The sequence below is a fragment of the Cnephaeus nilssonii genome, assembly GCF_951640355.1.
Source record: "Cnephaeus nilssonii genome assembly, chromosome: 18".
NCBI classification, from domain to species: domain Eukaryota; kingdom Metazoa; phylum Chordata; class Mammalia; order Chiroptera; family Vespertilionidae; genus Cnephaeus; species Cnephaeus nilssonii.
The window spans coordinates 37,549,124-37,570,897 of NC_137089.1; the positions used below are offsets into that span (position 1 = coordinate 37,549,124).

General features: G+C 41.5%; 1 protein-coding gene across 2 annotated transcripts in view; it reads left to right on the forward strand.

Moving 5' to 3' along the window:
- Positions 1-21,774, forward strand: part of PREX2 (phosphatidylinositol-3,4,5-trisphosphate dependent Rac exchange factor 2) — a 220,664-nt gene that overhangs the window by 167,768 nt on the left and 31,122 nt on the right. For both annotated transcript variants that reach the window (XM_079796248.1, XM_079796249.1), the window contains one exon: positions 6,351-6,465. In XM_079796248.1, the coding sequence (XP_079652374.1) occupies positions 6,351-6,465 (115 nt within the window). The remainder of the gene's footprint in view (positions 1-6,350; positions 6,466-21,774) is intronic.

A 21,774-nucleotide genomic window follows, 5' to 3' on the forward strand; every position in this document is an offset into this window, starting at 1 on the left:
CAGTAAGTACAATATCACTTTTAAAATGTAATTTAGCCCAGCTGGTGTGCTCAGTGGTTGAGCGTTGACTTATGAACCAAGAGGTCACAGTTCTCTTTCTAGTCAGGGCAAGTGCCTGGATTGCCGTCTCGATCCCCACTGTGGGGCATGCAGGAGGCAGCTGGTCAATGATTGTCTCTTATTATTGACTAGTGGCCCACTGCACAGATTCATGCACATTGAAAGGAAATTAATTAGAAGAAATATTTTAGTATCGCTATTTGCCCTTTCTCTATAATAGAAGTGTCAACCAAATTCACCATTGACAATGACAATTTGAAACACACGCGTGCGATTGGCACCAGCAAGAGCATTATATGTATTGCGCATTCGTGAGTCAACCTTTTATCCTATACTATAGGCTTGGTGCACGAAATTCGTGCACGGGGGTGGGGGGGATGTCCCTCAGCCCAGCCTGCACCCTCTCCAATCTGGGACCCCTCAAGGAATGTCCGACTGCCCATTTAGGCCCGATCCCTCTCACAATCCAGGACTGCTGGCTCCCAACCACTCTCCTGCCTGCCTGCCTGATTGCCCCTGACTGCTTCTGCATGCCAGCCTGATCACCCCCTAACTGCTCCCCTGATGTCCTGATCACCCCTTAACCACTCCCCTTCCAGGCCGATTGCCCCTAACTGCCCTCCCCTGCTGGCCTGGTCGCCCCTAACTGCCCTCCCTTGCCAGCCTGGTCACCCCCAATTGCCCTCATCTGCAGGCCTGGTTGCCCCTAACTGTCCTCCCCTGCAGTCCTGGTCGCCCCCAACTGCCCTCCCCTGCTGGCCTGGTCACCCCAACTTCCCACCCTTGCCAGCCTGGTCGCCCCTAACTGCCCTCCCCTGCCAGCCTAGTCGCCCCCAGCTGTCCTTCCCTGCAGGCCTGGTCCCCCCCAAGTGCCCTCCCCTGTGGGCCTGATCGCCCCCAACTGTCCTTGTGGCGGCCATCTTTGACCACATGGGGGTGGCCATCTTGTGTGTTGGAGTGATGGTCAATTTGCATGCTACCTCTTTATTGTATAGGATAATAAAAGCCTAATATGCTAAGTGTCTGACCATTCAACTGTTCGACCAGTTGCTATGACACACATGCACTGACTACCATGGGGCAGACACTCCGACCCATAGGTTAGCATGCTGCTGGGGTCCAGCCAATCGGGACTGGGTTAGATGGGCCGGATACACCCTGGAGTCCTCCTCAGTCCCTCCCTGGCCCCTTTCGTGCACCGATGGGGTCCCTCTGCCTGGCCTGTGCAGGCAGAGTGGTTAGGGGCGATCAGGCAGGCAGGCAGGTGAGCGGTTAGGAGCCAGTGGTCCCGGATTGTGAGAGAGATCCCACAGGGATTGGGTCTAAACCAGCAGTCGGACATACCCCTAGGGGTCCCAGATTGGAGAGGGTGCAGGCCGGGGTGAGGGACACTCCCTCACCCCCCATGCACGAATTTCGTGCACCAGGCCACTAGTTTGTCTATAAATGGCCTGTGTGCATCACAGCAGTTCTTGCGTTGAGCATCTGCCCCCTGGTGGTTAGTGTGTGGCATAGTGACACTATATAATTAGCATATTAGCCTTTAATATATATATTAATATAGATAGGCTATCTGTCTCCCTCTCCCCTCCTCTCTGAAATCAATAAAAAATATATTTTAAAAATGTAATGTAAACAGAAACTACAGCAAATGTTAGTTTTAGTAGTCACACAGCAGTAAAATTTGAAAAATGAATTGAATAAGCATCAGTGGAAATACTTGTGCAGTTGAGGTCACAGGTAAAGAAGACTTGGAAACAGTTTGTCTCATTGAGATTCTGTCATTGATAAAGTTGTCTATAGAAAGGGCTTGCAGGAGTTCCCCTGCATTCATAAAACTCCCATGAGGAACCATCAGTAGCTCTCAGTATTCATCAGATTGAGGGAAGCACATTAAATACAGCCCTGGTTTGAGTGGAGACTACCATCTGGTAATTGAAAGAGTTAGTAAATGGAAGAGATTCCAAATGGAATCTATTCTGGGATAAACATTTATTTGGAGGGTTTTAGTTCTGTGTGGACATGCATACCTGGGTCTTTGCTAGCAAATAAGAATATAGAAATATGAGATGGATTTGAAAACTTCCTGGGAAATTTATTAACAGCATCTCTCTGAAAGCTGTCAATAGTACCGTATACTTGAACAGGAAGTGAATGAGCTGCCTTTCTCCCCAATTTTCTTACTAGAATGGGTCTTTGGGCAGAAGAGGGCACACTCCTGGAGGGGACACCCTGCAGAGATGGCACCAACAATTAGACCAGGAATTCCAGGGTTGGAGGCCAGTGGGGAACACATCAGGGAACATGCATCGCTGAAGATCAGAGCTGCAGAACGGAATTATAGGCAGGCAAAAACGAGTGGCACAGGTTTCCAAGGTGGGGGGCACAGACAGTCAGGAAAGTCAGCACAAAGCATCACACAGTGCCAGAAGGTGAAGATCACGCTGGAACTATCTTCTGTCAATACATCCTGCGAGTCAGGGGATTAATCCTGTGGGGACCCCCCAGCCCTGGGTAAGATAAAGGAAGTAAGACATGGGAATAAAGGGGGGGTATTGAGGGTCACTTCCTCCTCCCTGACTTTCCCTTCATCCCCACAGGCCTGTTTTCATGCTGTCTCTGTGGTTCCCAGTAATGGCTGCATATTCGTCACCTTGGGAAGGTTTAGAAAATACCCAGGCTTGGTCCCACACTAAACCAATTACATCACAATCTCTGGAAGGTAGGGCCCAAGTGCCGGTATATTTTAGCCTTCCAGGTGACTCTGAATGTCCACTGGGAGTGAGAAGGCACAGGACTATGTGGAATATGAAACACTGTGCAATTATCCAGTAAATATTTGCTTAATTAGAATAATCCATTTCACAAATGTTTGACCCTTCTAGATTCTGGGTAGTTGGGGAGAGGGAGCTGGGCCTTCTTGCTTCTGCGTTGTTAGGTCATTGGGATGCAGGCTGCCTCCGAAGGAGATGTAATTGGGTGGGACAAATTTCCAGCAAAGGCTGAAGATGCTTTAGAGAGCTGACAGCTGAGGATGTTTTTCTGTTGTTTCTGGCAGCTGGGCAACATTTTTGAAGGGGAATCTGAGTGGGTGACTTTCAGAGCATCTGCCATAGTCCACATCTCGCACCCTAAAATCCATTCATTTTTTAAGAATCAGGAGTGTGTCCTTCATGACTGATGGGCCTCCCTTCCTGGGAGGATAATTGAGAAGACATGTTAAGGGGACAAGCTATAGCCCTATTGCTACAGCTGGTCTTGGGCTGCAATAGATTTTCATTTTTCCTCTTCTGCTACCCATTACAGATTAGCCTTGTTCTCAGCCTGAACCTCTGCTTGTCTCTGTGGCATGACTAGGACCTTCATCCCGGAGGGTCAAAAGTGGGCAAGGGCGTACCAAGAGGGACCTGAGTGGATTACCTGGATGCCATTCATATTATACATCATAACTACTCCCTTAAGATGATCAGGGTCCATTAGTCTTGCCAAGATGGTATTTGCTCTTCTTGGCTGCTGATGCCTGGTACAAGGAATCTCCAGTGCCCAGGTGGCAACCACAGCTTACAGTTCTGTGGGACCCCTGCTTTGTCTCCTAGGGAAAGTGTGCCCCTTTGAGGATCGGAATCTTTAAACCCAGGGAGCCAGAGCTTCAGGGCTGGAACGAACACATTCCCTACGTGAGGCATTGGAACTGAATTTGTATTCATTTCCAGGACTGCCACACAAATGGCCACAAACTAGGTGGCTTACAACGACAGAAATGTATTCTATCAGAGTTCTTGAGGCTAGATGTCCACAGAATGAGAATTAAGGTAAAATGCTAAGGAGAGGTCAAATTGTAAAGTTTGGACGTTAATGTATATTTAACCTACTTTCCTGAGAATAGAAATTTAATTTGGCAAAATGTCATCCCATTTTCTTTCTTTTCTTTTTTTTAAAACAAATACCAAGCCATGGACCTAAAAGGGGGAAAGAGGTTCCATACAAAGTTTACTTTTTAAATATAGAACTCATGTTATTTATTCATTTCCCCACAACACCATGCAGGTACCATAAAATTTTGCGAAATTATTAGACTCTCTTCTCATAAAATTTGTTTTCACATAGCTGTGAATTTTAACTGTTGTTAATTTGGAAATATTGTCGAGAAGAGTGATGAAATGTCCGTTTGTTTTTAAATTATAGCAAACGTTTAGAGCAGGGCTGGACATTCTGGTTAAAGTCAAGCCATCCAGACTTTTATAAAAATTAGATCCCAAGTGTTTTCTTCTTTCCCTCCCACCCCCCAGCCCCTGTTCCCCTCTCACTCCTTCCTAGTGTTTTTCCAGTCTCTTTGGTCTGGAATCACAAACTTCCTGTTTGGCTAAGCACACTCATGTGTAATCTATATGCCCTGAGAATTGGATGGTGCCCATAGAGCATTGGGCATGTTGCCTAGTACATAAAACACGTGCCGTGAATGATAAGAGTAGTCATAGGCTCTCTTAATACTATTATTTGCCTTAATTCAAGAACCATAATGAGTAGGTAGTCTTCTTTTCTCTTTCACAAATGAGGAACCTGAGGATCTCAGATATTAATTAACATGCCCAAGGTCACACAGCTACTATGGGACGGTAGGTGTGGTTTAACTCCAGTGCAAGGGCTTTCATTATTAGCTTTACAACTAGTAAGAGGAATCCACATCGAAGTCTGACCATTGGTAGATCGAATCCTCCTGGAATATTTGAAGATTGATTTTTCAGGAAGACTCCTTTGTATGACTTGTGTGTATTCAGGACCAGAAGCTTGCTGAACTAGTGCAAATATTCTAATTAATGCAGAAGTTTTAAGGAATAAACAAATAAACAATCATTGAAACAAGCTCCACATTTTATTTCCTGTACTGAACTAAATGTAGTAGTCTTTCTGTCTAATTTTGCACAAATGCTTTTCTTGATTATAGGCCAGTAATTCCATTTTTAAAATTTCAAATGCAGCAGTACTCAAAGTTTTGTTTCTTCAGTGCTCCAAGCTGACTAGTTTAGAAAATATAGCACAGCTAAAATTAACAGCGACTTTATTTTGCCTCCCAAAATGGTGATAAGTCTCTGTCAATTCAAGGAAACCTTATTATTTAGTTTAGAAATGATTGCATTTAGCAGTTTTGAAAGATTAATTTTTACTCAATTTTGAAATAGTCTGCTGACAAGTGAGGCTCTTTAGTGGCAATAATTTCACGGGGAAATAATTTACATTGGACAAGATTAATTCCATTGCCATTCCTGTTGCTGGCAACCTCTCTATAAGAAATCTTATACTTCTGGCAATTCCATGTGATTCCTTTCCTCGCCAAAAGGTTAAAAATATCACTGCATAAAGTTTAAAGGAAAAAGAACCACTTAACCAAAAATGTTAGTTAAGAAGGAAATTTATATTAATCAAAAGACTTTTAAAATGAATGTGAATTTCATTCATTTATTATATTAGTTATATATTCACATATATATATATACATATATATGTTTATGCTTGTTTATTTTAAACTTAATTTTGGGTAGAGGCAGTATTTTAAGATTTAACTTTAAATGTCTTATTTATTACACTAATATTTCATAATTTAATTGCAGCTATAAGAGAATGTGAATATACATGGAGATGACAATTTCAATTTTTTACTCACATATGTTAATATACATTTCTGCCTCATACATAAGTATGTGTGTATTTACCTTTGTGTTTATATATATATTAATAACATCTACGAGTTTGAGTTTAGCTTCACAAAGAACATATACAAAATGTTTTAAGAACAGAAAACAGTTTAAATTAGAAATCCCTTTCCCTGCTTAAGTCATCAAATGTTTGCTTTTTATTATGAGAGCAGAAGAATGATTTTTATTCATTGTTGGTCTGATGAAAGATAGTTTCTTGCATATATGGTTATATTTGGTGATATTTAATACATCTATATATATAAAAGCCAAGTGACCAGAACGACCAGAATGACCGGAATGACTGGCCCGGTGGTGGCAGGGCCAGCCGGCCAACCTCCCGCAGTCCCTCTTCCCCAGCTGGCCCAGCCCCGAATCAGCCCCCCAACCTCGATTGGTGGCAGGGCCAGCCGGCCAACCTCCCGTGGCCCCTCCCCCCGGCCAGCCGGCCCCCATCGGCCCCGATTGAGGCAGGCCAGCTGGACCCCACCTGTGTATGAATTCATGCACCGGGCCTCTAGTTTACTAAAAATTAGATTAAATGTGGAGAAACTGAGTTATAAATCATGTGAAAAGTACATTTACTTGTTTCCACAGCTCTAGAGAGCATGGAAGGATATTATTATAGAGACAATGTTTCAGTGGAAGAATTTCAAGCCCAAATAAATGCAGCCTCATTGGAAAAGGTCAAACAATACAACCAGAAGCTCAGGTATGTAATTATTCAATGGTGGTGAAGGACTGGGTGGCATGGGAACTAGGTGGAGGTGGGAAATGGGGGGAAAAGGGAACATGTGTAATACTCTCAACAGTAAAGATTAAAAAAAAAATTCTGTTTCTGTATTTTGACAGGGGCAGATAGTGTTTTTGCCCTCTTATATTATTCATTATATTAGATGATTCATGATATTTCTTTTGATATAAAGTTCTCTATTTAGGGTTTACTATTTCATATATTCTAATGGGTACTAATTTTCTAAATAAAATAGAAAACATATTTGTAAACTTTCATGCTATCCTTTTAATTTCTGTTGAAGATTAAGGGATTAAATATTTAGTAGACCATTTCCCGGCGGAAAAGCGTTGATGTTTACAGTGGTGTCCCTAGGAGGTTCAGTGGGTTGAGGGTAAAATAGTTTCGTTATGCACCATTAAGCAGCTGGCACCCTCACAAAGAGAGAAGCATGTTTTAACGTGGAAGATATCAAGAAACATGTACTTGGTATCGGAAAAAATATCTACTTTCAAACACATCTGATGTTAATGTTTGCATTTTACTATGTTGTTTTTCTCTAAAAATGTTACTGGTACAGTGATCAATGGCAGAGAAAATTAACCACAATGTGTAATAATTCAGCAGCTTTAATTTTCAACAAGTTATTAACATCCCTCTTATAAATGACTAGAGGCCCGATGCATGGAAATTTGTGCAAGAGTAGGCCTTCCTTCCCCCGGCTGCCAGCACCAGCTTCCCGCCAGCAGGCACACGGGACCCGGGTTGCTTCCCTCTGTGCTCCGGCCCTGGCTCCAGAAGGACATAGGTCTAATTAGCATATTACCCTTTTATTATTATAGATTCTGCTAACAGATTGCCTTTTAAAATTGCTAACTGATTGCAGCTTTTATTTTTAAGAAAATATATCTTTATTCCACCGTAAGCCCTAATAACTCAAAAACATTATTGAGACAATATTTTGGTTTTGTTCACAATATAGCTAAACGGTGAAGACAATTCCTAAAATTCCTGACACGAAAGGGGTATTGTATTGGTTCCTGTGGTTATGACTGATGTAGGCTCTCTTTCACTAAAAATGCTTTGTCTCCCTATCCCAGCTTTACAAAAAACTATCCCTTTTTCTGGTTTTTATTTTTACTTTTTTCCAGCATTTTATCATCCTCTGAAGCTCAAGCCTCCAAGCCCTCAATATCGTTTTCATTTCTCATTTTCTCCTCCTCCTAAAATGTAGCTGAAGATCCTGATGATTCTGAGGCTGCCCCAATTTTACTGCCTTGTCTAGATCCCTGTAACTCAAAGTCATGTAATATACTAACTGCTTTCACAGGAAAAAAATAAAACCAATCTTGAAATTTTAAATAGTTTTTCTACTGATTAAAAAATACTGCCTTAAGAAGCCTTAAGTTCAATCTTATGAAAATCTCAACATTGAGTACTGTCTTCACAAAAAAGAAGTTTTGCCTGCATAACCAATAAATATATTCTTGGGTTATCTTTCAAATAAAGACACGAAATGAAAGCATTTGTGTAGAACAGGTGGGCCTGAGAGTACATCCCCGGAGTCCAGTTTGATAAAATAAGTTCTAGGCCATGGCTGTGGCACCTACCTGGTCTTTCTCTAAGAACCAGTGTTGTGTTATCTACTCAAGAATTTGCTTCCAGATAATAACTTTAAACCTTGTCTTACCATGTCCTTCTCCTGCTCAGAGCATTGGGTGATTTCTCATTGCCCCCTCAGGAGTCATAAGCTCCTTGGTATGGCGGTCCAGGTCTTTGATGACTTGACCCAAGGTTCCATGGCTCTGCCTGTGCACCAGCCATGCTGCACTTTCCCCATGTCCAGTCATGCCCTGTCCTTCCCTTCTTCTTTGACTTCTCACTTAGCATCTGCTCCCCTGTGTCTGTTTATAAAACTACTCTTCATATGCTTCTATGTCCAGCTCCAGTAGAGTCTCCTCCTTCATTTTTATTACTGGGCTGGGGTGAGGCCTGGGCATTAGAACTTTACAGAGGTCCCCTAGGACAGTGGTTGGCAAACTGCGGCTCGCGAGCCACATGCGGCTCTTTCGCCCCTTGAGTGTGGCTCTTCCACAAAATACCACGTGCGGGCCCGCGCGTACAGTGCGATTGAAACTTCGTGGCCCATGCGCAGAAGTCGGTTTTCGGCCTGGGCGAGTCTATTTTGAAGAAGTGGCATTTGAAGAAGTGGGGATGTCGGTCGGTCGGGCGATGGGAGACTTGGCGCATGTGGCTCGGGAGCCGCGGTTTGCCGACCACTGCCCTAAGAAGTTCTAATGTGCAGCTAGAATTGAAAACCTGGTCCCTTAGTTCCAGGAGTTCTCAATGGATGATCTCCAGACCAGCAGCCTCAGTATCACCTGCAAACTTGTTAAAAATCTCGTGGTGGCCTTGCAGTCTGTGTTGTAACAAGGCTTTCTCATGATAATCATGCTCACTCAGATTTCAGGACCACAGCCCTGAGCTAAACGGATGTCAGATCACCCTTGCAGTCTCCCATTTTGCTTTATTTGTGACTATTACAGAGTTGTATTTCTCCCTGATGATAAATTACAGATGTACAAATTTATCATCTTTAATCTTGTTTTTATAGTTTATATGTAAGTATATATGTAATATACATATGTAATTTTACAGTTTACATTCAATATTTACAATTACAGTTTATATTCAATATTATTTTGTACTAGAGGCTCAGTGCATGAAATTCATGCACTCGGGGCAGGGAGGTCCCTCAGCCTGGCCTGCACCCTCTTGCAGTCTGGGAGCCCTTAGGGGATGTCTGACTGCTGGCTTAGGCCTGCAGGGAGTGGGCCTAAGCCTGCAATCAGACATCCTTAGCGCTGCCACAGAGGCGGGAGAGGCTTCTGCCACCACCACTGCGCTTGCCAGCCATGAGCCTGGCTTCTGGCTGAGCAGTGCTCCCCCTGGTGGTCAGTGCACATCATTGCAACTGGTCATTCTGCTGTTCAGTCGATTTGCATATTAGCCTTTTATTATGTAGGATGTTTCAGGTGTGCAGCGTAGTAGTTAGACAATCATATACTTTACAAAGTATTCCCCCTGATATTCCAGTACTCCCCTAGCACCATCCATAGTTATTACAATACTATTAACTATATTCCCTATGCTGTACTTTATATCCCATGACTATCATGTAACTACTAATCTGTACTTCTCAATCCCTTCACCTTTTCACCCAATCCCCCAACCCTCCTCCTCTCTGGCAATCATCAGTCTGTTCTCTGTATCTATGAGTCTGTTTCTGTTTTGTTTGTTTGTTTGTATTGTTCTTTAGATTTCACATGTAAGTAAAATTTATTCTTTTATAGCCTCTTTAAAATGAAGGGTAAGTTTATCAGTGTTCCCATTGTGCTTATCAAACTACTTTGCGTAATAAGCTCTCCATACTGTAGAGTCATTGGAAAGTTTTTACTTAATTAGCTTCTATTGCAAATAACATTCAAAATGGTTAAAGTTCTCATGAGACATTAATGCACCCAGCAGAGACCAACTGGCTGGTCTGCCCATGCCAGTCTCCATGGGAATACGGGCCAGGCATTTAGAGCACCTGAGGCATCCTTGCCCCCTGCATCAGAGCCCTGACACTGGTGGCTGGAAGGCAACCTGGTTTAGTTGTTATCCTCAATAGATAGTGTTAAGCCAGCAGAAATGTTTGACAACTATGTCTAAATTATACCCTCCTGTGCCAAGTCAGAGTTCTTGATTGATTTCCCTTTGATTATTAAGAAACTAGAGGCCCTTTGCATGAAGATTTGTGCAATAGGCCTTCCTTCCCCTGGCTGCCAGCACCAATTTTCCTACAGCACCCGGGACCCAGGCCTTCGCTCTGGCCGCCGCCTTCCGTCTTCGTTCCGGCCCGAGCGCCGCTCCTGTAGCTCCCTCCGCACCCCGCCCTCCCCCTCATAGCAGGCATCCTGCCCCGCCTGGCCGCTCCGTGCCTGCACGCATGCTGCCCAGAGGCCCAGAGAGGCTGGGGGGCGGGGCCACCTCCATCTTTGTCGGGTTAATTTGAATACTCACTCCTGATTGGCTGGTGGGCATCGTGAAGTGATGGTCAGTTTGCATTTTTCTCTTTTATTAGTGTAGATAACAGCATGTAAAGTGTCTAACATAATTTCTAACCAAGAAACTCAGGAGCAAGGGCATTTTTATTCTCTACCTTCACCATCTTCTAACTATTTTATTCTCTTTTTCCTACCCCAGGCCTTCCTTTTTATTCATTCCCTCTGGACACGAGCCATCATCCCCATTAGCCTTGTTCTTTCCTGCCTTACATAAATGTACTTTAAAGTTACCAAACTCTTTCATTTTAATGCATCCTGGTTATTGGCCAAAAGCACCACTGCATGGTGACCGGTGAGATAAAATGTAATGTCAGTGTGAACATTATTCCTTGTATGAAAGTACTCCTTTCAATTAGAGGGTTCTAGATTATTTTTAAGTATCATTTTTATTATAAAGTCAACAGTAAAATAAAGCAGAAAAAATCAAAAGGAAACAAGTTGTACATTAGTTACTGAGGTCATTTATCATTTTTGCGGTATGTCAGCTTCAGACTGAAACATTCTAGGGTTTATGTTTCGGGGTATCTAAATGTGAATTCATCATCCTTACAGAAGGAAGACAAGAAAATTACTCAAAGCATATATTCTCTTAAGGTGTGCCTTTGTGGATATGGATTGGCACATTTTCTTTAAAAGAAAGTTTTTAAAGGGCCAAACTATATTTGATATAACTAGGAAAATGATAGATATTTTATTTGTGTTCACAAGGAATGCTACCCAAATACCAATCTCAGAGTCATATTTTGAACAATTTTTTCAACTGAAAAAATGTCTGGTTGGAAGTTTTGGCTATTCCCAGGATAGCACCTCCATGAAATGTGTCATTTCTCTTTATTCTGAAAGGGGGGCGGGATGTCATGAATACATTCTCCTGGTGTGAGGTAGATGTGAAGGATGGTATGGGCTTACTGCCACTTCATGTTTTTAAGTACAGCTAGGAGTGTGAGGACATAAAGGACCTCAGCCTTCATACCTCATCTCCAGTCCTAGCCCCTATCTCCATCCCCATGTCCTTCTTCCCTCAGAGCCTTCAACTCATAAAACACTGTTTCTCATTCCTTGCTTAGATAACAAATGGTGTACTCAAGCTTGAAATGGAAAATTTTGGTTGTTCTATTGATAAGGAGTTGTGGAAACTACCTTAACTCAACAAGAGTATGGACTTAATAAATCTGGGAAAGAAAGAATAAGAGAGACAGAGAGACCATTAATTAGAATATAAATAATTCCTTATCCTTCAATTGTTTTTCTTAGTAAATCTGTGGCTTTAGAGTTATTAAATGACTAGAGGCCCGGTGCACTCAGAGGGGTCCCTCAGCCCAGCCTGCACCCTCTCAGGGGATGTCCACCTGCCGGCTTAGGGGAGCCCTCTGGGGATGTCCAACTGACGGCTTAGGCCCGCTCCCCACAGGGAGCGCTGCTGAAGAGCCATCAGTCGGACATCCTTAACGCTGCCGAAGAGGCAGGAATGGCTCCTGCCAGTCAGCCCGCTTATGGCTGAGCAGAGCACCCCCTGTGGGAGTGCACTGACCACCAGGGGGCAGCTTCTGCATTGAGTGTCTGCCCCCTGGTGGTCAGTGCACGTCAGAGTGACGGGTCGTTCCACTATTAGGGTCAATTGGCATATTACCTTTTTATTATATAGGATGGGGTTTCTTTTTAAATTAACTGGAAACATTCCAGATGCATATTTATCTACTCTAGAATAGTTTTATATTTATTTTCTAGTTTGTCTTTCAGGCAGATTCTATGTTTCTATACCTTAAGATGCATCCATATTTCTGTTGTTCTAAGAAAAACTGTAAACTAAATGCGTACATCTAATTTCTTTCTGTTTTCAGAGTTGTAAATTTTGTGTTATATGAGAAGTGATTCTTTAATAGCAGGAGAAATTAAATTTACAAAGAATTTGAATTAACTTATAATGGCTGAATGTTTTCTATACTTCTTTCCTATATGTGAACTGTATAAAGGCTCTAATATTTACAATATGTAAGTTATACTTAAGTGCCAAATCCTCACACAATGTAATAGTAAAGGTATTCCTGGATACTTACATTTACTCCAGCAATCCTGTATTCCCACCAAGTACCCGGGACAGTGCTTCACATTGGGGGCCTCCCGGTAGACAAGATTGTTGCGTTCCAAGAAAATTTTGCCTATGGGTTATGATAAACATCAAACAACATTTTTACTAACAATTTGTAGCAATGTGTGGAAAAAATAATGTAGGAAATGTGTAAGGTGCTATGCATGTGCATAAGAAGGGAATCTGTCTTAATTGGAGGCAGGATAGGGAGATGGTTGAAGGTTAAAGGAGTGAATTATTTGAGGAAGTATGATCTTTGTGCAGCAATCTTCTGAAAGAGGAGTTGAAGCTATAGTGTTTAGGGGAGAAGGAATAGGAGATAGAAGTGTGGGGCAGGGACAATAGCATGTGTGAAAATCCTTCAGGGGGCGGATAATAGAGTGGTATGAGGTTGGAATTCAAAAGGAAGAGTGGCATGAAACAAGTGTACGAATAGAGTCAGCATGTCCACCTGTACCTCCTTTGCTGTCAGTTCTTCTTCAGCTTCTTTGAACCCAGCTATCATTCAGGGCATGCTTCAGGTCCATTTCTATTTGGTGAAAGAGTATAATTATTTAAGACACATCTCACATTTATCTTTCTGCAGGAAGCCTTCAGTTATTACAGTCTCAGCTGGAATTAATCACTTTCTTCTTTAAAACTTAATAACCTCTTGAATGTCATTTGTTTTGGTCTGACTTGTGAGTTATTTATCTGCCTTGCTCAATGCATAGGAGGGCAACTAGGTCCTGGTCGCCTCTGTGCTTGGTATGTAGTAAGTACCATAAAAATAGTTGAAGTGAATTGGAGATCAGATTAATTTTAGTGTAATAGCCTTCTTTTTTGTGCTATTATTATTTTATTGAACTTATTCTAGCATCCAGTCTGCTTTTTATATACAGAAAATTCTAGGCCATTTGAAGGGCACAGATGCTGGCTCTGTTGGAGACCGTTCTCAAGAAAACTCATCAGCATAGCCAAGGTTCATAAATTTCACATGAGACAAGAGCAGGTAAACTTGAAATTATAGTGACACTCTTAAGAACAACCTATCTTTTCTTTATTTGGAAAACACTATAATTCTATTAAATGTTTCCACCACTACTTTCTGAGAATATGATCTAGCAGCATTTACATATATACATGTAACCTTATTTCATTTATCTGCACTCTGCTCATGCTTATCTGCATGCAGACTAATTCATTTGCCCTTGAGAAGTTGTAATTATATCTAATATTTATTTAACTTCTACATTAAAGGAATTTTTAATACAGTCTTTAGATAAGAGCAGCAAATGAGATTTGAATTACTTAACTCAGTGTTTTCACATTCTATGATAAGTCTTTTATTGTGATAATATTTATTAAGGATGAATAGATACTCGGGCTGACAAGCAGAAGCAGATAAAATCATCTCCAAAAAGAAGCCTTTGAATTACTTCTGTCTCTAAGATAAGAAAAGCTGTTGTTTTCACCAAAGCAAAGGGAAGATCAAAGGACTTTGTGTCCAGAATTTCCTTTGGGATAAAGGAGAGCTGAAAATATTAGAGATAAAATAAGACTAGCCTGAAGATTCAGTTAAGGAAATGTACTCTGTGAGGAAAAATTGTCAGGGCTTACAGCAGCAGGATTTCTTTTTATTTGTAACTTTGCTGAGTTTTTTAGCCCATCACAAGGACAATCAGTCTTTAAAAAATGTATTCAAGGCATTCTGGTAAAGTTCTTTGAGTGTAATTTTTTCCCCTATTGCTTTTGTTTAGTTCCTTTTGCTGACATTTCAAACTTCTGTTTGGTGGATGGACCACAGAAGGTGAATGAATGATTATACATTATCCTCTCAAAGCTTTGCTTCTGTACCAATCAGGAAATTTAGCTCAGGCCCAGAACTTCTGATTCAAAACACGTAATTGTAACTTAGAAGACATTAATGTGGACTTACTAAAAATCATGATTTGTGGGAAAAATAGAGAGTTCTGTTTCAAATATTAGCTCTCTAGTTACATGAACCTTACAACTTCAATGGTGGACAAAATTCTGTTTTATATAGATCCGAGTTTGTGAGATTCTGTCAGTCATTCAAGAAGAAAACGAAACATCTTTGCTTGGCTCTTTGGTAATTTTAGCCGGACTGACTCTAATTTCAGGTGCTTTGGCCAATTCCGACCCATCTTTCCCGGCATACCTCAAAATCCATCCTCCATTAGGTCTTTCTTCCTCCCATAGGTTGGTCTTTTTCTTTATATTCCTTTCTATGCCTACATTATAGACTTCATCACATCATGCTTTATATTCATTTTATGAATATCTGGTTTTCCTTTTTGATTTGTCTTTTTCTTTTTTATTTACCCATTGTTGATAAGGTGTCTACTAACAGATGATTAATGAATGTTTGTTTGTATGTATATAAATGCCCAAAAGTTGGGGCAACTAGATGAGAATAGAAATGGTGGTGGATTCCTGAGTAACATGGTGACTTTAACAGAATAGTATTCATGGAGAATAGTGTGGACTTTACTGTCACGGCTGACAGGTCTTCCTTTTAGAAATAGTCTTTATGTTTCAACAATATTTATTGTGTAATTTAAAATATAGTTTTTATTGATTTCAAAGAGGAAGAAAGAAGGAGAGACAGAAACATCAATGATGAGAGATAACCATTGATTGGCTGCCTCCTGGAAGCCCTCTAGTGGGGATTGATCCTGCAACCCAAGCATGTGCCCTGACCAGGAATTAAACCATGACCTCCTGGTTCATAGGTCAATGTTCAACCACTGAGTCATGCCGGCCCAGCTATTGTGTAATTCATGCAAGTACAGAACTGTGTACAGCATTGGGATGCAGAGATGAATCAGACAGTAATGCCCTTGAAAATCTTAAAGGAAAGGGAGAGGAAATGCAGTATACAGGTTATTTTGAAACACTCTACTAAACACTATGGTAGAGGCAACAGGATGCCCAGGGAGTGCAGAAGAGACTTAGGAAAGACCCAGGAGTTTAGCATGGGCAGTTCTGACAGATGACTGCTAGTAGGCTAGTTGATGGAAGGGAGAGAGGCTCCTTCAGGAGGAGGGAACAATATGAGCAAAGACATTGCAGAACCATGATGGGTGAGGAATGGTAGAAAGGAAGCAGGAGGGGTGGGCAGGAGCAGACCAAGGGGACCTTGGGACACCATTTGAGGAACTTAGCCTTATGCCTGTAAGAGAGGTGATTGGCTTGTGAGTTTTAAGTGGTGCAAGGGGTCATGCATTTTAAATTGAGCATCCTGGTGGTACCATTGAGGACAAATTAAGGATGAAACTAAGAGCAGAGTCAGAGAGACTAGTTAGGAAGTTAGTGAAGCAAATGGAAATGGAGAGGAAAGTATCGATTTTAGAAATATTTAGGAGGTAGGAAAAAAAAGTCTTGAGAGAATACATAGTGTGTTGAGAGGGAGATAGACACATTGGATTGGGCGCCTGCATCATTATCTGATATAAAGGCAAAAGCAGAGGAGAAGTTCCTTGGGGGTTGAGAGTGTCAGGATACTGAATTGAATTGAATTTGAGATATGGGATAGCTATCTACGAGGCTCTATCCAGTAGGCTGGGTTCACTAACGGAGGTAATAGTTAAACCAAAATAATGCCTGAGAGTTCCCAGATGATAGCACCTCACACACAGAGAGGTTCGGTGAATTGCTCAAAGGCAGGCAGCTGGCTCCATGGGAGCCGAGGCTCACACTAGATATTTTCAGCTCTGAAGCATATGCTTTTACACCAATACTCCATTTCTTCTCCCAACAAGTGAATGATCACAGGATTAATGTACATGGCTTGGGGAAGTGATTTAATGCTGTTGTAATCGTTTACAAGCATTAAATACAACACAAATATGTGAAATCTTTGGGGGGGGGGGGGGGGAATGAGAATTTCCAAGTGTTTTAAAGGGCAAAGAAGCATCCTGATTTGTTTTTTTGTTTGTTTGTTTTTTATGAAAAGATTTTGTTTCATAGCTGTAGAACTAGAAGAGATGAAAGAGACCAAAGTGGAAGAAAAAGGCAAAAGAGACTGAAATCATTGTAATCATATTATTAATTAATTGAAAGCATCTCTAGAGTCTGACTATGAATCAATCTCACTGATGTATTTTTATCCTCACAATGCATGTGCCTCATAGACGATTCCACACTCTCAGGAAGGGGAATTCATCTGCATATGTTTTAAATGCCATCAAAATCCATTATCAGCCATGTTCCTCACCTCAAATTACAATCAAATGTTGGAATATACACTATGTAATCCTATATGATAAAAGGCTAATATGCAAATTGACCGAATAGCAGAACAACTGGTCACTGTGACGCACACTGACCACCAGGGGGCAGACGTTCAACACAGGAGCTGTCCCCTGGTGGTCAGTGCGCTCCCACAGGGGGAGCGCTGCTCAGCCAGAAGCCGGGCTCACGGCTGGCGAGTGCAGCAGTGGTGGCGGGAGCCTCTCCTGCTTCCACCTACTAGCTGTATGACTTTTGACAAGTTCTAAATATCTCTGAGCCTTGATGTCCTTACTTGTCCATTAGGGCTAGCATTGCTTTTGAGGTTGCTATGAGTAGTAGCCAAGAGGAGGTTTGTGCAGATCTCCATGTTCACCAAACATAAAGAGTAGCAAAGGCTTGTTTCAGAAGGTGGGTTCCATGGGTTTCCTGCAAAGAAGCTCATTGGAGAATAAAGTTTAGTATGAAGGGCTTCTCCAAGGACCTCGGTGCTGGGCCAGCTGACCTCACGTCCCAGTGGGGAAACCATAGAGGGCACTTGCATGAAACAGCTATGCAAATGGAACTGGAAGAGCACCGAGATACTCATGAGAATAACCCAGATTGCATACCAGAAAACTGTAAAAGGAAAGAAGTGATTGTGGAGAACTATCCAGAAGGATGAACAGCCTAGCTGTGCTTCCAGTCCTGGGTGTGGGGTAACGATGGGAAATGCGGTTGCCCAACTCGGCGATGAACGAGGTTGCAGTACTCTTCTCCAGTGAGAGCCCAGGAAGCAGGGGCTTTTCGTGCCAGGTGTAATTCAAACAGGAAGTATCAGGCTCAGCTCTGCTCCGCCCCGCTGAATCTGAATACTACCAGATTCTTACAGCAGTGAATACGGAAGCGCCATGAGTCACTTTTGCTATTCTGCAACCAAAAATAAAAGTTGAGTGATACTGTGATTCTCCATATTCACTGTCTTTACATATACTTGAACAAACACTGTATAGACCGATGTTTAAAGTTTTCAGTGTGAGAAATAAGCTAGTTTCTTCCTGAGGGCCTACTCTGGGTTGGCATGGCAAGCAAGCATGGCTTACAGGAGAAAATGTACCTCTAAACTCTTCCCACGTTGGTCTTACCCTCAGAGTATGGGAAATCCAGTTTCTCAGAGATATGTTAACGGGAGGAAAGATAAGATTTAAAAGCAATTTCTTAACAAAACTCCAGTTAAATTTTTATTGTCATCTATAAATTATAGATAAATGTTACCAATTTTATTTCCTAGTTAATTATGTTAACCATCAATTTTTAAAATTCTGACTGGTAATTAAAGTGACTGTAGAGTTGATAAGTTTTAAGTGAAAACACATGCTTATGTTTGATTTCTATTTTTATACAGGTTGGGTTTATAGTTGACACTAATTGTGATGTGACCCTGCTGTCTGTGACTATTCTGCAACTCACACAGCACAGGGCTTACTGTGCCGGTCTAAGTCCTGCTCAATATGACAAGTGCTCAATATGAATGTTTGCATGTTGACGCAATATATATTTTTATGCAATTTCTAAATTCCTGCTGGCAACTTCTTTACTTAAGTCTGCAAACCACGTTTTGAGTGGCATTGAGATAGAGAAATAGGCTGGCATTTAAAATAAACAGTTGCTGGTGAGAGATGTCACTTTGGCCCTTCGTGTGTGTGTGTATTTTCTAAATGAGGATGGACATTGTAAAGTGAGCTAAGGGCAGATCCCACAGGAGTGAGAACAAGCTTGTCTTGTGTCTGGGTAAAGAAATGTTATTGGAAAAAACACTGGTACAGGGCTGCTCTATAGTAGAAAAGCAGATGTAGGGGGAACCAGAATTAGAGGAGTTTCTATTTTCCCACGAAGAAAGGCTGCTAGAGTCAGGCTCTTTGGACCCTTACAGGGAGGGAAGGACACATTCTCACCTGACTTGTACACGTGTTCTCACCTGGTGTGTACACGTTCTCTAGCAAACAAGCTTTGTCTCTTGCTCTCATTGCTGTATTCCTAAAATAGGAAATAGTGCTTCACACCGCAATAGATGCTCACACAATATTGGTTGAAATAATTGAATGAAAAGTATTAAGAACATGTCCTTATGTCCAGAAAGCCATAGTGTAGGATTAGTCATTTTTATTACTCTCAACTGTTGTTGAATGCCACAAGGATTTCAGGAAGGTAAGACAGATTCACAGTAGTTCATTGACAATTGGGGCAAGGGAACATTTCTTTTAAGTCTCACGTCTTTTACCCCTTCACTTCCATCTAATTCAACATAGCAGAATCCATGACCAGAAATGGTATAAGGCTCGCTCTCTTCCCAGTGTGTGGTGATATATACAAGTCGCGGGTGCAGGAAGGACTATCACCCTAGCATCCTCATGAAAAGAGGGACAAGATGAAAGTGAAGAAAAGGAGCATTTTAAAACCAGAGAGTAGGATTCTAGTCCAGTATTTGCTGGTTGAAGGCTATCAAAAGGAGAGTGAAATGTGGTCAGCAGCAGCAGTAGGGAACAGTGGGTCCATCTCCACCACCTTGAACACCATGATCCTGTTTTCAGAGCCGAAGGGAAGTCTGAGAAGAGTGCTTTTCTCAATGTGGGAAAGTCCTGTCCTCTGTGGTCACACGACTGTCTTGTTAGCCTTCCTGCAATTCCTCACCCTCCCACCCCCAACACCCAAGTAGAAGTAAAAATGGCGCTGTTAATTGATAATAGGTGGTTCTCTAATGACAAACACCTAATATGCTCTGTTTTTGACAAGCCAAAACACACATTTGCCCAAGCAAATCCACATTCATCTCATTATTCAGGATTTCTCTTACTTTAAGTAAAACCTAATCTAGAGAAATCAAGGCTAATGCTTATGGACAAGGAAAGGGGTTGGGATGGAAGTGCAAATTAATGTTCTCCTAGCTCCTTACTCATCGTGGGTTTCTACCCATATGTGAGCTCAGGTTGAACCTGTCTGGTGATGCTCACTTGGACAAGAGATCAGTATCTTTTAATGCGATTTTATGTAGAAGTACAGATGAGTCTGGCCAAGTGAGAAATTTCCATAATTATTTTAAATATAGAGATGATCTCATAAGCAGTGATCTGGAAAAGAAACAAGAATATAGCAGAGATCTGAGCTGAATACTATAGTTATTCTTCCCTATGTATAAAACAGCAGGGGCTCTTATGCCTTTGTCATCTCTCTTGGAAAACTGGATATACTCCAACATGCCCAGAAAAAGGAGGGGGGTAGCGCCAAATAAGAAGAATGTCACATTTGTCATTGATTTAACCTCTCTGTATCTTCAATGACAAAATTAATAAATTTAAATATTTTACATCAAAGCTGTTGCATCACCTCTCTTTGTGTGAAAACCTGGCCATCCCAGGAGCATCAGCCTGCTCCTATAGAGCTTTGATCCTAGTTCTTTACCCATTTGACAAAGCATTTCCCTGATTCTTAAAATAGTATATGAACTCGATTAACTCTACAAACTAATCTCTATGTTCCCCAAACTAATTTTCTCTCTCTCATGGCAAACATCAATTCCCTATTTCCATTACTGTGGTCTTGTTATGAATGCTGAATGATGCTTTTCATTTCTAGGGTCTCTTGAAACTAAATTCCCTGAATTTTCATATTTTGTGTGTCACATATTTCTTTCCATTTATTCTTTTTTTGCTGGCAGCTAAGTGTTTACTGTGTAGTACTTCTCAACTGCTTAACAAATGAATTACAATTTTTTAGTTTGCTACTTAATTTTGTCACAATATGACCCAGCTGAATTGGCCAACATTCTCTCTCCCTACCTTACATGAACCTTGTTTTCAGCCAAATTGGCTCCATCCACTCTATATCAGTTATGTTCTTCATGGTGTTGCCTCCACTTGAAATGATTCTTTCCCATTTTGACCTGTCCAGAATTCCTTCCATGGGTCAAAGTACAACTCTTATGTTATACTAGAGGCCTGGCGCATGAAATTCGTGCACTCGGGGAGGGGTCCCTCAGCCCAGCCTGCACCCTCTCGCAGTCCAGGAGCCCTGGGGGATGCCTAACTGACAGCTTATCACTGCCGAGGAGGCAGGAGAGGCTCACCAGCCTTGAGCCCAGCTTCTGGCTGAGTGGCACTCCCCCTGTGGGAGCACACTGACCACCAGGGGACAGCTCCTGTGTTGAGCGTTTGCCCCCTGGTGGTCAGTGTGCATCATAGTGACCGGTCATTCCGCTGTTTGGTCGATTTGCATATTAATCTTTTATTATATAGGATTCTTACGTGGCCTTCCTTCTTTCTCTTGCAGGTATATCCCAGTGACTTTCTGCACTTTTTAATTTACCTCCCAACATTGTACCTTGCATTGTAGATACCTGTACACTTGTCTTTACTATTAGATTGTATGAAATTAGTTTGCTCAAATTAGTTTCATTGTAGTTATTTGATTTGGATAGGTTCATATCACTACTGATAGTACTTATAACATTATTACTTCTTTCATTGGTATTTTATTCTATAAGGACTAAATGAAAAAATGTTATTGTAATATATCCATTTTCTATGGTAGAGTTAATTTGTAAAATTGTGACAGTGAAGCCTGATGTAATCAAGCATGAAAGGAAACTTACTGTTCACCTTCAATAAAATAAGAGCAGCAATTTCCAAATGGTCTCAGTAAGATTTGCTATATTGAGACAAAGGATCATGACTTCATTCTTACTAGCCTCAGAAACATAATAAACTATGGTCAGTTTTGGCATTGATCCAATTTTACCATTAACTTTTTCATAAATTTTGATTAAGGAGCATGGTAAGACTTGCAATTAAGGGAAGTGCATTAGAAATTCATTTTCTGTCC